The sequence below is a fragment of the Gymnoscopelus microlampas genome (genome assembly GCF_963454915.1).
Source record: "Gymnoscopelus microlampas genome assembly, chromosome: 16".
NCBI lineage: Eukaryota > Metazoa > Chordata > Actinopteri > Myctophiformes > Myctophidae > Gymnoscopelus > Gymnoscopelus microlampas.
The window spans coordinates 35816782-35832115 of NC_139953.1; the positions used below are offsets into that span (position 1 = coordinate 35816782).

The 15334-nt window shown below is 40.5% G+C and overlaps 1 protein-coding gene across 1 annotated transcript; it reads right to left on the reverse strand.

Annotated features, from left to right (window-relative positions):
• Positions 1 to 558: 558 nt before the first annotated feature.
• On the reverse strand, positions 559 to 5279 carry LOC311063509 (4-galactosyl-N-acetylglucosaminide 3-alpha-L-fucosyltransferase 9-like). The gene is made up of 2 exons (XM_084082989.1): positions 5203 to 5279; positions 559 to 2196 (listed from the first exon to the last, which is right to left on the reverse strand). Exon 2 carries the CDS (start codon positions 2187 to 2189, stop codon positions 1110 to 1112), a length of 1080 nt encoding a protein of 359 aa, XP_083939115.1. The 5' UTR covers positions 2190 to 2196; positions 5203 to 5279; the 3' UTR covers positions 559 to 1109.
• Positions 5280 to 15334: the final 10055 nt, after the last annotated feature.

The window sequence follows — 15334 nt, forward strand, 5'->3', positions numbered from 1 at the left end:
ATTTTAATACATTACAGAATGTACCTAAAAAAATGTAAGTGTCCAATAAATATAAAGGTAATTTAGATAAAGGTCCAGCTTTATTTTTGTATATATACAAAAATCTATATATATATATATATATATGTATGCAAAGGGCGTTTAAACTATAGTAGGACAGCACTACGTAGTTTACGTAGGCTTTACGTAAGCTTCGTCCAGGAGGTCTTTACGTGCATGCTGTCTCACGAATGTAGTTTTAGCACAGACGTAGCGGAACCTACGACGATGGTGGAGACACCATCGGCTCCTACGAGGTTCTAGGCTACTTATGAGCTGAAATTCGTTTGGGAAACGCGGCCTTTGACTGTTATAAAAGTCTTCCTTCCATGCTGTCCTATGGCTGCTGATATTCACAGTTTGACGTAGATCAGTCAATACAATAAAGAATTACTTGATTACAGTATTCCATAATAAGTTTGTTGTGGCCTTGCATGTTAAAATGAACTTTAAGAGAAGAACAGACTGACAATTCAAACACATTTATTTATTTAAAATAATCAGTGCTAAATAGCTCTATATTCCATTATTCCGGTAATCATTGCTATAGCATATTTATTTCAGTATAGGGATAGTCTCTCCGCCTTTTTCGTAAACAGAAAATACATTTTCAATTTGGGATACCAATTCTATCCAGTCAGGGGAGAGAACTCATACAGGATACAGGATATACAAGTGAAACTGGACCTGGGACACTATGAAATTGAAGCTGATAAATTATCTTTGTGGGGGTTTTCTCCTCTGAATGGAAACACTTGAGCAGCATCTGATGGTCAAACTCACATACATAAATATGTAGATGCCCCATTGGCCACTGAGGCTGTACATCAACATCACTGCCATAGTATCTTGGTCAGCTTGTCATAATTCCTAATTCCTATAAACTAGAATTATGCATTTGATTGAAATTATTTATTGAGATGCAGCATCTCGTTTTTGAGAGGGTCCTAAAGACAGCGGTACAATATACTGTAAACACACAATACAAGACATTTAATCAAATTTTTGTTTAAAACATTTGTTTAACTCCTGATTTACTGAATGTCACGTCAGTTCAGCAGACAATTGTGTCAGTATGAAAAGTACCAGTCATACAGATTATGTACAACACTGTAACCCTTGTCCCGTGACATGTGATCACAGGCAAGACAAATGGGTTGAGTGAACTCATTCTGTATTGTCAGAAGATGAGGTGTAGCTTTGAGGAACTTTCTCCACGTGAAGTACTGCATGTACTTCATATCATCCTTGTCCAACTGAAGCAAATACTCTGCCAGGGATCTGGCATCTGGGAAGTCATTGATATGAATGAAAGAGCCAGGTGGGATGAACTCTTCGTAATTCTCTCTTGGTGGGCCCAGAACGACTGGCACTGTTCCCACTGACAAAGGTCCGTTCACCTTTTCTGTGATGTAGTCTCTGTGGATGGAGTTTTCAAATGCAAGATAAAACTTGCATCTTGCCAAAGTTGGGAAAAAGTCCTCATAGCTTAGTCGTCCTGAGTAAGCCCCACCATAGACATGGACATTGATGTACTTACTGAATTCTTTAAAGTATCGTACCCTGGCAGCTACACCGGCTGTAACTCTGTTGGACACAATCCAACACACCACCTTATCTTTCTTTGGCAAGACAAAATCATCATCTGTCACAGTTTTCTTTGTTATAAGCTCATACCTTGCTGTGATGTCAGCATCTCGTCTGTAGCTCAGTGTCAGATTGAACAGATTTTCCAGACCTGGAGTTTTTTCTGTATGAGTCGGTGACTCTACATGATACCAAATCCATTTTTGGAAATGAGGACGTGGGGCTTTTGGCAAGTTTTCCAAGTTCGGATGAATGTCTCTATGGAAAAAAATGATGGCATCTGCTTCATTGTATAGAGATCGGTCATATGTCAGCTCACAGCTATCTATGTTATAATAGGTCACACAGTCCCTGAAATCAAACTTTATACCTTGTGGTGGGATCCACACAATGACAATCGGCTTTCTGTGGTTCTCCAATGGCAGAGTGTCACTGATTTTTCGCATTTCAGATGTGCATAAATGAGATGCCTTCTCAAAGTAAAAGAAAATTACTCCCATTGTGCACATCACTCCTAAAGCCATTAACATCTCAAGACGTGACTTCTTGCTTAAACCCGGCATCTTTCTCCTGTATAGTAAAAAAAATAATAAGTTAGTGCCAGAGATTAGATTCAGTGGTGAAAACATAACAAACCATTTGGTCGTCTGGCCTGGCAGAGATAATAGATAGAATCTTAGGGCGGATTCAGACTATGGTCCCGGGTGCGCACCCCGGACCACATGGCAGATGTTGTGGTAGTGTGAACGTAGCGTACCATTCCCCGTAACGCATCACCGTACCGTACCCGAAACCACCTGGGGAGGTAGTCTCGGATCCGATTGCTGCGGACTCGGGAAAGGAACGCGGCAGTGTGAATCCATCCGTAACAAGAGAAGGAAGTGGACTGCTAATCATATATCATTTATATATTTTTGACGCATTATTTTAGCTGGGTTATACCTTCTCATAGTTCTACTTGAATGTTGACAAGGAAAAATAATCCCGCTAGTGTTTGAGTAGCGCGAGCCGTGAAAAATAATAAACAAAAAAACACATGTGTGGCGAATGTATATATAAGGATAAATATACCAAGGATTAGTCTGTGAAGTAAAATACCAAGGATGCATCAGTGACGTGACTATCATATTGATAATAACAGAGACGCGAGAGACAACGTTACATTTTGAGGTTTCAAAGACCAATGCACACACTGCTTTGGTTGAGTATTGTTGTTCTGTTATTAACTCAAGACAACGTCAGGAACACAGTCAAACTTTATTATTCACTTTAAACTCTTGACAAGTGACTCTTCTTCTGTGAATGACGTTCTCTATCTTCCAAAGCCCCATAGTCAACAGCGCCCCCATGAGGCACATATTTACCATTACTGTTGCATGACGTGTACTCGAGTACGGAAGAATTTTGGACAATGTGAATACTGGCCAGCTGAGAGAGGCCAATCTTACTCGGGAACGGTTCGAATCAATCGGACCCAGTCTGAATCCGCCCTTAACCACTTGAACCCTATAATGATTATAATGATAATACTCAAAGTCGCTTTATAAAGCGAACATAAAACAAAATATAGCTGCAAGCAGCGATAATACGGGGCCAGTGAATAGAGAGAGAGAGAGACATGGAAACGGAATAGATTGAAGAGAGAGAGAGTGACATGGAAACAATAGATTGATGAGAGAGAGAGATGGAAACATAATGGTTTGATTGGACATCTCAACCTACTGCCATTAACAGGATTCGAACTCTCAACCTTCAGACTAATAGGCTGCAACACTACCTATAGTGCTATAGCTTTGTCCAGGCTGATATTGTCTGTTGAAGATCATAAACTCTTGCCTTCTTTCATGAACCAAGCCCCTGTTTCACTAACACTAAGATCACTCGTTCACAAACCATTTACCAATGAAGAAATTGTACATCTCCTCAGAACCAAAACTAGTGAAAGTAGCCGATCTATAAGCTCACAAACCATGAAAAGTTGTGAGATTGTAGATCAGCTATTTTCAGAATGAAGTATGTCATACGTTGAAAAAACGTACTCTCAAATAAGCATTTTAGGTTATCTTTACCATTTGCACATGTATGCATTGATACAGTCATGTTGTTTGCAATTCAACTTAAATTAAGTCTGCATCAAGTGAGGCTTGAACTGGCGACCTAGAGATAGTGAGGCATTCATTTAAGGGAGACGCCATTGGCCCAACAGACAAGTAACTGTGAAAAAGGAGATCACACAGATGATACAGTTTCACGCAAATAGCTGAAAAATCCTGGGTTTAAGTGTTTTTCAAACTGCTCAAAATTGCGGACAATCTAAGGGCGGAGCTTACTGGTCAAAGCGATAGATGTGTTCCTCATGAGTCAAGGCACAAGTGTAAGCAAGTTTCACGACTTTCGGCCAAACGAGGCATGACTTATGCCTGTTTAAAGTTTGCATTTTCAAAAAATTGCTATAGCGCCCCCCTTTGGCCAATTGGAGTGAGATTGGTTTCAGTGATATTTGGAATGACTCTCTACATTACTGCAACGTTTCAAAGAAATGTGAGTCTTGCATGTATGTGTTAGGGGCAGATGAATAATTTTCATAAAACTGCAATAGTTAAAATCTATGGAATCCTGGGATTTTTGAGTAATCTGCACAAAACATTTTACACATGAACTTAGGACCTTTGCCGACAAAACAAAAGCGGCGGATTTTCCATAAGTGAAAAAATGCAGAAGTTATGAGCCAATGGCTGTTTTTCATATAATTCAAAATGGTGGGCGATCTAAAGGTCAGAGGTCAAAAGTCAGACCATGAGTTGTACCTGTTCAAAGTTGCCATTTTCAATTGAGTGCTATAGCGCCACCTTTGGACGAAAGATTGTGAGAATTATTTCTTGATCGTTTTTCATGACCATCTACCATATGGCCGAGTTTCGTAAAAAGCGACTGCACGGTTCAGCCAGAACTGCGAAAAGTGGCAGAAGAAGAAGAAGAAGTGACAGAATACTGCCAATAACAAAACAGGTCCAGAGCTGAGCTCTGGCCCCGTAATAACGTTTTTATTAGCTCAACAACAAGCTCACAACGTGGCACGTTGTGCACTTCTAGATCGGCTATTTTCGGCTAAGATATTTAGTTTAGAGCAAAAACAGGAGGGGGCCTAGTAATATAGAGCCTAGAGTTGGTTGTGTGTGTGTGTGTGTGTGTGTGTGTGTGTGTGTGTGTGTGTGTGTGTGTGTGTGTGTGTGTGTGTGTGTGTGTGTGTGTGTGTGTGTGTGTGTGTGTGTGTGTGTGTGTGTGTGTGTGTGTGAGAGAGAGAGAGAGAGAATATGATACAAGTCACGTTTATTTATTTATTTATATATTTATTATTTAGTTTATGTTTTACTTTATTTAACTTTAAGCCTTTTTTATAATAGATCCTTACCAAATGTTTGTTCAGACCTGACTCTCCATTCGCCACTATCCAAAACTACCTAACCCTTAGTCAAAGGCAAGTGGCACACAGAATGGTTACATTCTATATCATAGGATAGATCAGTTATCATAAAGATGAAAAAAAAAAGTAATATACATAATGATATGGCTCACCTTTGTAATGGATTATCCTGCAATTCTTGTGTGTGTTCAAGGTGATCATGCTCTTTCTGTCCCTACCCAAGAAAGACTGGCAGAAAAAGCACTGGTCCAACTGGCATAACTCGTTTGTTTTGTTTTGTCCAGTATTTGCTCATGGCAACATGCATAGGCAAATAGATTGGCAAGTGAGAAAAGAGTAGATATGAGAGTGATCAACAATTTGTTTTGAAATAAAATAATTACATAAAGCAGTGACATGTAGGACAAAAAGAAGCATTAAAGAATCTGCTTTAAAGGAATAGTTCACCCAAAAAATGACTTATTGTGACTAAGCCGATGACCGGCGGAGTCTCCAGTAGGATACTCAATGGAGACTCTTTGAGTCTCCTACCGGAGATAAAATGATTGGCTTAGGAATTCAATAAAAACAAAACAATCTTCATGAATTCAAGGCTTCATAAGGGTGTGTAATTGATAGAAAATAAGTAATTTTTTTCATCAGTGCAACCATGTAAACAATACAATACACTGTGCATAAGAACAACAACGATAATACTTTATATTACATAGTTAGGACCAAAAAAGGTATAGGCTGAAGCTATTATGCTTACTCTGCCTACCCTTTCCACATACATGACAAAGAAAACAGATGTAAGTCTAAGAAAAGAAAAACTGAACAACAGAAACGAAGACAATAACCCCTGCCCCCCTTTTTGGCTTCATAATCCACGATATATTACAGTATATAATAATCATAATGTGTACATACATATAGTTGTTCATATTATTCTATTATTCTTTCTTCTTTATTGTATTTTATATAAGTATATTTATTCTGAAAGCACTTAGAAAAGTACTATATTATTATTATCATTATCAACAACACCATTGTGATGTCTCCTTGTGGCTCCTGTCCAATGTATGTGGGTGTATTCTCTTTCCTAAGTGGATAACCAAAGTGTTGGACGCTCGTCAGGGAAATGAGGCACACCTGAGCAAGATGCTCGGAGGGGATAAAAGCCCTCATCCTGTTTACTTAGCTTTGAACCCTCTCCGTCTCTCTCCGACCTTCTGCGTGTCCTTCTGTCTGTGGACAGCTCCGGCACCGTTGGCTTGATCGCAGCCATCCGTCAAATTTTTCATATTCCATCTTGATTGGCGAATTCCGAAAATTGCTGGCCCACAATAACCTACCTGACCTGGCGCAGACCTGCGCCATGATGAGGAGCACTTTTTCTCGTTTTACATCTTACAACACCCCACACCTTATTCTACACACATACCCTCACATACACCACTGACAATACTGACTTAGATGCCATACAAAATAATTGCTTTTTGAGTTTATTGTCTCCGCCAGGCCGAAAGGAATGGCTGAGACTATGTCTTGCACCCTGTCCGTCCGTCCGTCCGTGTGTGCCCATATTCCATCCATGATTCCATCCGTGTGTGTTCATATTCATCCTGATTGGCTAAGAATGGCTTCCAAAGTTTGCAGGAGTGCTCCATTTTGAACAAAATGCCTCAAATCATCATAAACACAGCATGCAATTTCTGTGAAATTTTGCATGCACATTCTCACTAGTCCGAGTAAGAAATGCCACTTGAATTTACAAATCAGCCTCATGGTGGCACTATATCAGGTCGATTCGAGTTTTTACCTATAACTGCACCGATCTGTGTAAAATGTTGTATGCGCACTCCCTAGAGGCCAAATCGGTACACGTGATCTGTCATATGATCAAGACGGATCTGTTTGATTTTTCATATTCCTTCCTGATTGGCTAAGATTGACATCTAAAGTTTTCAGGAGTGGCCCGTTTTGAACAAAATGTTGCAAATCATGAACCCAGCGTCCGATTACGGATTTGCACGCACATTTGCACTACGTTGATTAACAAATGCCACTCTTTCAACATTGCCCTATTATAGCGCCACCAGGAAGCCGATTTTTGCAAAACATTTTTTTATATTACTCCTACAAATGTTGTCCAAACATCACGCAAATCGGTAGCCTACATATTATCTCTTTAGTCAAATGATCAAGACAAATCCGTCCGATTTTTCACATTCAAGCCTGATTGGCGAATTCCGAACATTTCTGGCCTACACTAACCTACCAGACCTGGCGGAGACCTGTGCTCCGAGGAGCACGTCTTCTAGTTCTGATTTGTAATACATTTGAAAGGCAATTTCAATACACCGTCATTGCCATGGCCTAGCTGGCTGAATGAAGCATATCCCATGTACACATAAAGGAAACAATGGTTCACATGAACCATCAGAGACCAATATTAACCGGCTTTTACCAACCACACCATTGACAATGTAAGTTTGCACCATGCACTATAAGGAAATATCCAAATCGGAAATGTCACAAAGTGATGTATTTGTGATGTATTTGAAGTGATGTATTTGTAAAAAAAAAAATACGTTTTAACTCCATATTGAGGTGTTTTTTCAGTAACGGAGGCCTCCCCATATCTCCAGCTCTAAAGTAAACCTACAATAGAATTTCTGGTAGGGATAAAAAAAAATGTATACAGTCAGAAGAGAGAACTCCACATCATCTATCCGCTTCAATTCCAATTCGTTCTGCTAATCTTTTGTCTCATCACTTGCTAAATTGTTTCTGCAGGTTTGCTGACATCCAGTAAAATTCCCAACATCTTTTGCAATATCTTACATGCAATTACTTCTCTGGTAGGGATTTACCTGACAGTATTGAGATGGCGTGTGCTCAGATATCCTGAGAAACACCTGGCCAGTGAGGATGGTCTCATATTTGAGAAGTTACTCTCTAAATGCTTCAGCTTTGACTGGGCCAAATCCTTGTAATAGAGAGTTCCACCAATGATGGGGCATAAACAGCGCCGGTCACGTGACCCTTGCATTGCTCGAGAGGGAAAAGTGGGAGATTTAAATACATTATTTTCAATGAGAGTGATTTAAGATCATTACATTAAAGCTGGGCTTTTGTGACTAAAAGCACTGAAGTATTAGCTATTTGCAATTCACTGTGTCATAACGTAGGACTGAGTTTGTTAATCTTTCAACTTTTTCTACTTCCAGATAACACCAGGTTTCTTCTTTCAGAGAACACCAGGAGGTTTGTATCAACAGAATATGAATTCCTCTAGATGACAAATGCTGTGAATACCACCAGCGTATGACAGCAACAGGAAATTGTACACACAATTGTACATTGTGCTGTCACCAAGCTACTTTCCAGCAGCCATTTTATGACATATCATGTGTATGGTATTATTGCACTCAGAGTTTTATACTATAATGTAGTATGATTAAATAATTAAATAAGATAATTGAATGACAACATTTTAGTATTTATAAAATAGGGCTTGAGCGAATTAGACAATGCCATGTCACAATATCCCAGATCACAGTCTCATATAATATTCTCATAACATTGATATATTGCCAACTTCGCCAAGGCCCTAATTCTACTACTTCTATAATAATTACTAGTAGTAATAGCAGTAGCAGTAATATTACTTATATTACAAGACGTAGCTGTAATGTTTCTTTACATCAATGAAGAAACTGTTTTTTTTTTTTTTCAATATCACTTTATTCTTGACTAGTACAGTAGAAACAGCTCACACACATGTCAAGTCTCAGTACTTTTTAGATCTGCCTACTACTATCTTATAGTTATAGCTTCAGGTGGTAGCCTAGCAGCCCCTAGTGGTTGGACTAAATCAAATATCACTTCAGTAACAACTAGAAAAAGTGCTCCTCGGAGCATAGGTCTCCGCCAGGTCAGGTAAGTTGTTGTGGGCCAGCAATGTTCGGAATTTGCCAATCAGGATGGAATAGGAAAAATCGGACGGAACCATCTTGATCACTTGACTACAGAGATAATATGTACCGATTTGCATGATGTTTGGACAAAATGTGTTGGGGTAATATAAAAATCACACCCTGTGTGAAGGAAGCGGTGCCTTTGATGAGCCCCGTATTGATGTTATCATCAGTGCCGCTTTAGACTCCACAGGGGCTCTATGCAGGATACGGGACACTGCGCGCGCGTGCATGTGTTTTTTTCGGGTTTCCCGCGGATAAAGTTACTTTTTTTGTTACTTTATTTCGGTTTTAGGGTGACAAGCAGCGCTGCGCAGCCTGCGCTGATGTGAACGCAGTAATGCACGTTATTTTCTGCTGAAGGGAGGGGGCGGAGAGGGGGCTCCTTTGATCGGCGGGTAGGCGGGGCCCCACGCAACCTGCGTAGTGTGCGTGTAGGGAGAAGCGGCCCTGGTTGTCATCAATATTTGTTTATTGGACAGACACACACCCGGACAGATACACGGACACACGGACACACGGACACACAGACAAAGTCAGATATAGAGCGGTTGGCACCGCTAAAAAAGAAAAGTGTTGCAAAAATCTGCCTCCTGGTGGCGCTACAACAGGCCAATGTTAAAATGGTGGCATTTGTTCCTCAACGTAGTGCAAATGTGCGAGCAAAGTTTCACTGCAATCGGACGATGCGTTCATGATTTGCGGCATTTTGTTCAAAACGGGCCACTCCTGCAAACTTTAGATGTCAATTTTAGTCAATCAGGATGGAATATGAAAAATCTAACAGATCCGACTTGATCACATGATTATAGAGATCATGTGTACCGATTTGCGTGAAATTTGGTTAAAATCTGAATGCTTACAATCAAAAAATGTGTTTTACATAAGTCGGCCTCCTGGTGGCGCTATAAAAGGCGTGAAAAATGCAGGGCAAAGGTTTTTCCTTGGCCTCTAGAGAGTGTGCATACAAAGTTTTACACAGATCGGTACAGTTAAAGGCAAAAACACAAATTGGCCTGTTATAGCGCCACCATGAGGCTGATTTTAACATTTGCAAGTAGCATTTCTTCCTTGACGTAGTGGGAATGTGCGTGCAAAATTTCACGGAAATTGCATGCTGTTTTCATGATTGGAGTTATTTTGTTCAAAACGGAGCACTCCTGCAAACTTTGGAAGGCAATTTTAGTCAATCAGGATGGAATATGAAAAATCTGAAAAACCCGTTTCGTTTAATGACTATAGAGATACTGTGTACCGATTTGCGTGATGTTTGGACAAAATCTGTAGGAGTACTGTCAAGAAATGTGTTTTGCACAAATTGGCCTCCTGGTGGCGCTATAACAGGCCCATGTAAAGAATTTGGGCCAGAGGTTCTGCTCTGGCATCCAGGGAGTGTGTGTGCACAGTTTCGCTGCGAGCAAGTCAACGGTGCCGGAGATTAGCTGTACACAGACAGATACACGGACAGACAGACGGACGGACAGGGGGTAAAACATACTCTCTCGCCATGCCTTTCGGCCTGGCGGAGACAATAAGTACATTTATTTTAAAAAAAATGAAGATTGCAAAAAAGGGGGTTTAGAATCCCCCCGCCCCTTCTCTCATTGCCTACTATTCAAATAAGTGCCCCAAGTGCACACAAGTCAATGAAGTTCTGGAGTAGGCCAAGCAAGTCTGAGTAGGCTACAGCCTATGTCAAGTGTCGGGCAATGCCCCATATTGCATGCATGATAATTAGACCATTGTGTGACAAATTAGAATCAAATGATTTACAGAAAGGAACTTAGATCGAGGCTTTCATTCAAGCCATGTGGCTCCATTGAGCTCCATTGAGTTAAACGTGAAGATCCAGTATGTTTCTCTTTGCAGTAAAAGTGTTTTGTGGTCACCACCACTGGGTGGCAGTGTGACCTTTTCAATGCCCACAAATTTGAGCGTGGCTCTCACTGTAATGCCTTGCTATGGCGTACTCCACGTTACCATTCCTTATGGCTGCCTTGTTTGGCTATATGTATCTTTAAGTTGCGTTTGGTTTGACCAATGTAAATCATACCACATCAACATCTGCCCTGCATTTTTCACATTTTCTTTTTACAGCGCCACCAGGAGGCCAACTTTTGTAAAACACATTTTTGGAGATTAATCCTACAGATTGTATCCAATTTATCCAAACAACACGCAAATCAGTACACAGTATCTCCATAGTCATGTGATCAACACGGATTGGTCCGATTTTCCATATTCCATCCTGATTGGCTAAGGTTGGCTTCCAAAGTTTGCAGGATTGGTCAGTTTTGATTGACAAAACGCCTCAAATCATGAACGCAGCGTCCGATTGCGGTGGAACTTTGCACGCACATTCGCACTACGTTGAAGAACAAGTGCTACCCTTTTAATATTGCCCTATTATAGCGCCACCAGGAGGCCGATTTTTCTTTTTTATATTACTCCTACAAATTTTGTCCAAACATCATGCAAATCAGTACACATTATCTCTATAGTCAAGTGATCAAGATTGTTCCATCCGATGTTTTATATTCCAGCCTGATTGGCAAATTCTGAACATTGCTGGCCCACAATAACCTACCTGACCTGGTGGAGACCTGTGCTCCGAGGAGCACTTTTTCTAGTTTGTCTTATCTTCCCTGTGCAACTTTTGTTTATGAAGCCTAAAAGCCAAACAGAAATGTAATCCCCCCCCCCCCCCCCCCTCCCACACACACACACACACACACACACACACACACACACACACACACACACACACACACACACACACACACACACACACACAATAGCCTATATGTGGTATGAACCTGGACAGCTACGCCAGTACGCCTGCGTGCCCCCTTGTGTCTAATGTTTGATTACTAAGTTCAACTTACTACTTGTTTTTATTTTATTTTAGGTGAGAACCTTGTCTAAGCCCTACAGTATATGGGTGTCCTTTCTCACTTGCACTTACTGTATTTCTGTGTCTTTTAAAAATTGTTACCTTATGTACAGTTTTTATTGTGCGAATGAATAAATACATTAAATTAAAGAACACAATATTTCCAGTGCCAATACATGCTGACACCAAAATAATAAACAAAATAAATAAATACCACCAATAACACTGTATACATGACTCTGATCAAAAGTACAGAGACAGTTTAACAGTGAGAGTGTGAGTGGAGAGCAAGAGAGAGAGAGAAAAGAACAAGGAGAGAATAAACATAAGACAGGCTTGAATATTTAACGTAGACAAAGTGATATACATATGCAATAAAAATAACTCAAAGCTTAGGAGTAAGAACGAGTTGGTTTGATCACAGTGCCACTATGCATAAGTTGCATGTTTTCTTCTGTTCCAGGCTTAATGGATACAATTTGAAATTGCGAATGTATGGTTATCAAATAAATATTTAACTAAATCGCTATGCGAATAAATAAATGAAACTAAAACAAGAGGGAATAAGTGGATTATAAGAGAAATTGCAAGTGATGAAAAAAAATAGCAGACAAAATCGGAACTGGAAAAATAGAAATGCAAAACTGAAAAACTGGTACACTCTCCTGATTGGATAAAATTGGCAACTCACCTGAAAATATATTTTCTGTTTGTTAAAGGGCTGGAGAGACAGGATATCACTGTTACTGAAAACACACTCCATAGGAATGATTACTCTCAGAATACAGAGCTTTAACTTTCAACAAACTAACAAAAAAGTCATTTACAGCACCTTTAAGGATCAACCTAACAAATGTATTTTGCAAGGTCTGTAGCTTCTTTTTAAGGATCTTTGAGACGCTAGTGTACCAAGATGTACAGGCATAATCAAAATGTCATTGAACAAGTGCCCCAGCCAATTTAAGGGTATGTCTATCTATATAAATAGTAGTAGGTATACACACTAATACACTCTAGTGACTAGAATCTAGTCTGCCTGATGCTTGGGTCTGTCATCAAGTACATCAACATTATAACCAGTAGCCTACAATCTGCTGTAGTAATATTAATGATCATCATCATCATCATCATCATCATCATCATCATAATAATATACTTTAAAAAACAATAGTCTAAAAACAAAGCTGTAAACCAACAGAACAGTATCTTGCAACACATCTGACAATGTCAGTATGAAAAGTACCAGTCATACAGATTATGTACAACACTGTAACCATTGTCCCGTGAAATGTGATCACAGGCAAGGCAAATGGGTTGAGTGAACTCATTCTGTATTGACAGAAGGTGAGGCGTAGCTTTGAGGAACTTTCTCCAATTGCAGTACCGCACCATTGTCCACATCATCTTCATCTGGCAGACCTCCACTACTGACCTCCACTACTAACACCACGGCCATCGTCAAGAAGGCCCAGCAGAGGCTATACCCCCTCCGGAGGCTTAAAAAATCACACCCAGTGTGAAGTGAGCGGTGATAGTTATTAATTTCATCATGTGTCTCGCTAGCCAATCACAGCACGCCCTGCAAAGCTTAGCCAATGGGCCTGTTTTCCACAGCATGGCGTCACAGCGAAAGACAAATTTTCACGACGGAAAGAAAAACTTTCACCACGGATGGGTCCTAAACCCACTTATAGGAGCGGTTGCACCGCTCAAAAGGCAGGCCTTCCTACTCCTCTCCTCACCACCTTCTATAGGGGCACCGTTGAGTCTATCCTGACTCACAGCTTCACCTCCTGGTTCGGCAGCTGCAAGGCAGAAGAGAAACATCGGCTGAACCGGGTGGTGAAGACAGCTGGGAGGATCATTGGTGCGGTACGGTATTACTCCCGCCCAACTCCAGCCCACAGCCAAATAGGCTCTATGCACAGCAGCCATATTGGAAAGAAATTGGGTCTCTTCTTACTTCCTTCACAGGTGTTACCAATGATAACTAGAAAAAGTGCTCCTCGGAGCACAACTCTCCGATGTTGGGAATGTTGGGAATGTTCTATCTGTATAAGTGTCCTATCCGTCCTGTCTGTATAAGTGTCCTATCCCTCCTGTCTGTATAAGTGTCCTATCCGTCCTGTCTATGTAAGTGTCCTATCCGTCCTGTCTGTGTAAGTGTCCTATCCAATTGTTACAGTATCCGCCATTTCTCAACCATTTCGTGATTGTTCCTGTCTTACCTCACTCTTACCAGACTTGTGTTGGGAATGTTGGGAATGTTCTAATTCTTATGTTCTAACTGTCCTATCCATCCTGTCTGTATAAGTGTCCGATCCGTCCTGTCTGTATAAGTGTCCTATCCGTCTGTATAAGTGTCCTATCCGTCTTGTCTGTATAAGTGTCCTATCCGTCCTGTCTATGTAAGTGTCCTATCCCTCCTGTCTGTGTAAGTGTCCTATCCCTCCTGTCTGTATAAGTGTCCTATCCGTCCTGTCTGTATACTGTAAGTGTCCTATCCGTCCTGTCTGTATACTGTAAGTGTCCTATCCGTCCTGTCTGTGTAAGTGTCATATCCCTCCTGTCTATGTAAGTGTCCTATCCGTCCTGTCTGTGTAAGTGATCTATCCGTCCTGTCTGTATAAGTGTCCTATCCGTCCTGTCTGTATAAGTGTCCTATCCGTCCTGTCTGTATAAGTGTCCTATCCGTCCTGTCTGTGTACTGTAAGTGTCCTATCCGTCTGTGTAAGTGTCATATCCCTCCTGTCTATATAAGTGTCCATTTCGTGATGGTTCCTGTCTTACCTCACTTTGACAGTGGCACAGACACTGTCAAAGTGATGCCATGTATTTATACAGTATTTCACCGTATTGTCACGTGTCACGTGAGGCTTGACCAATTGGTGTGTCATATTTAGAAAGTGAAAACAATACTCTCCTGCGGAGAGTAATAATAATAATGAAGGCTCTGTTCCATTCTGGTCAGGGTGCTGATATCATGCATGTTAGCTCACTAGAAACACTCCATTTTGGTTCCCAAATGGCCCCTTATGAGAGTTATGGGGGTCCTTGAAAATAAGACAACCACTGTGCTACACTAAATGGAACGGAGCCTTAATTAGTATTATATTGGTAACACCTGTGAAGGAAGTAAGGAAGGGGCCCAATTCATTCCCAATATAATAATAATAATAATAATAATCTTTATTTGTATAGCGCTTTTTAAAAACAAGTTTACAAAGTGCTTCACAACACAACCCACAACAGACAGTGTGGGGAGAAGCAAAACAAAAAAACAGAAAAACAAGACAGACAGTTCGTTTAACAAATACAACAGCAAAAAAAAGCAGAAAACAATAGAGGCCATACAATGGAGTCCTCAGATGGGTAAAGTGCTCTAGTTAAACGCCATTCTAAAAAAGTGGGTCTTTAGACGAGTTTTAA

Excerpts from the sequence above, each read along its gene's own strand:
- LOC311063509 (XM_084082989.1), bottom strand. The coding sequence starts at position 2,189 with ATGCCGGGTTTAAGCAAGAAGTCACGTCTTGAGATGTTAATGGCTTTA.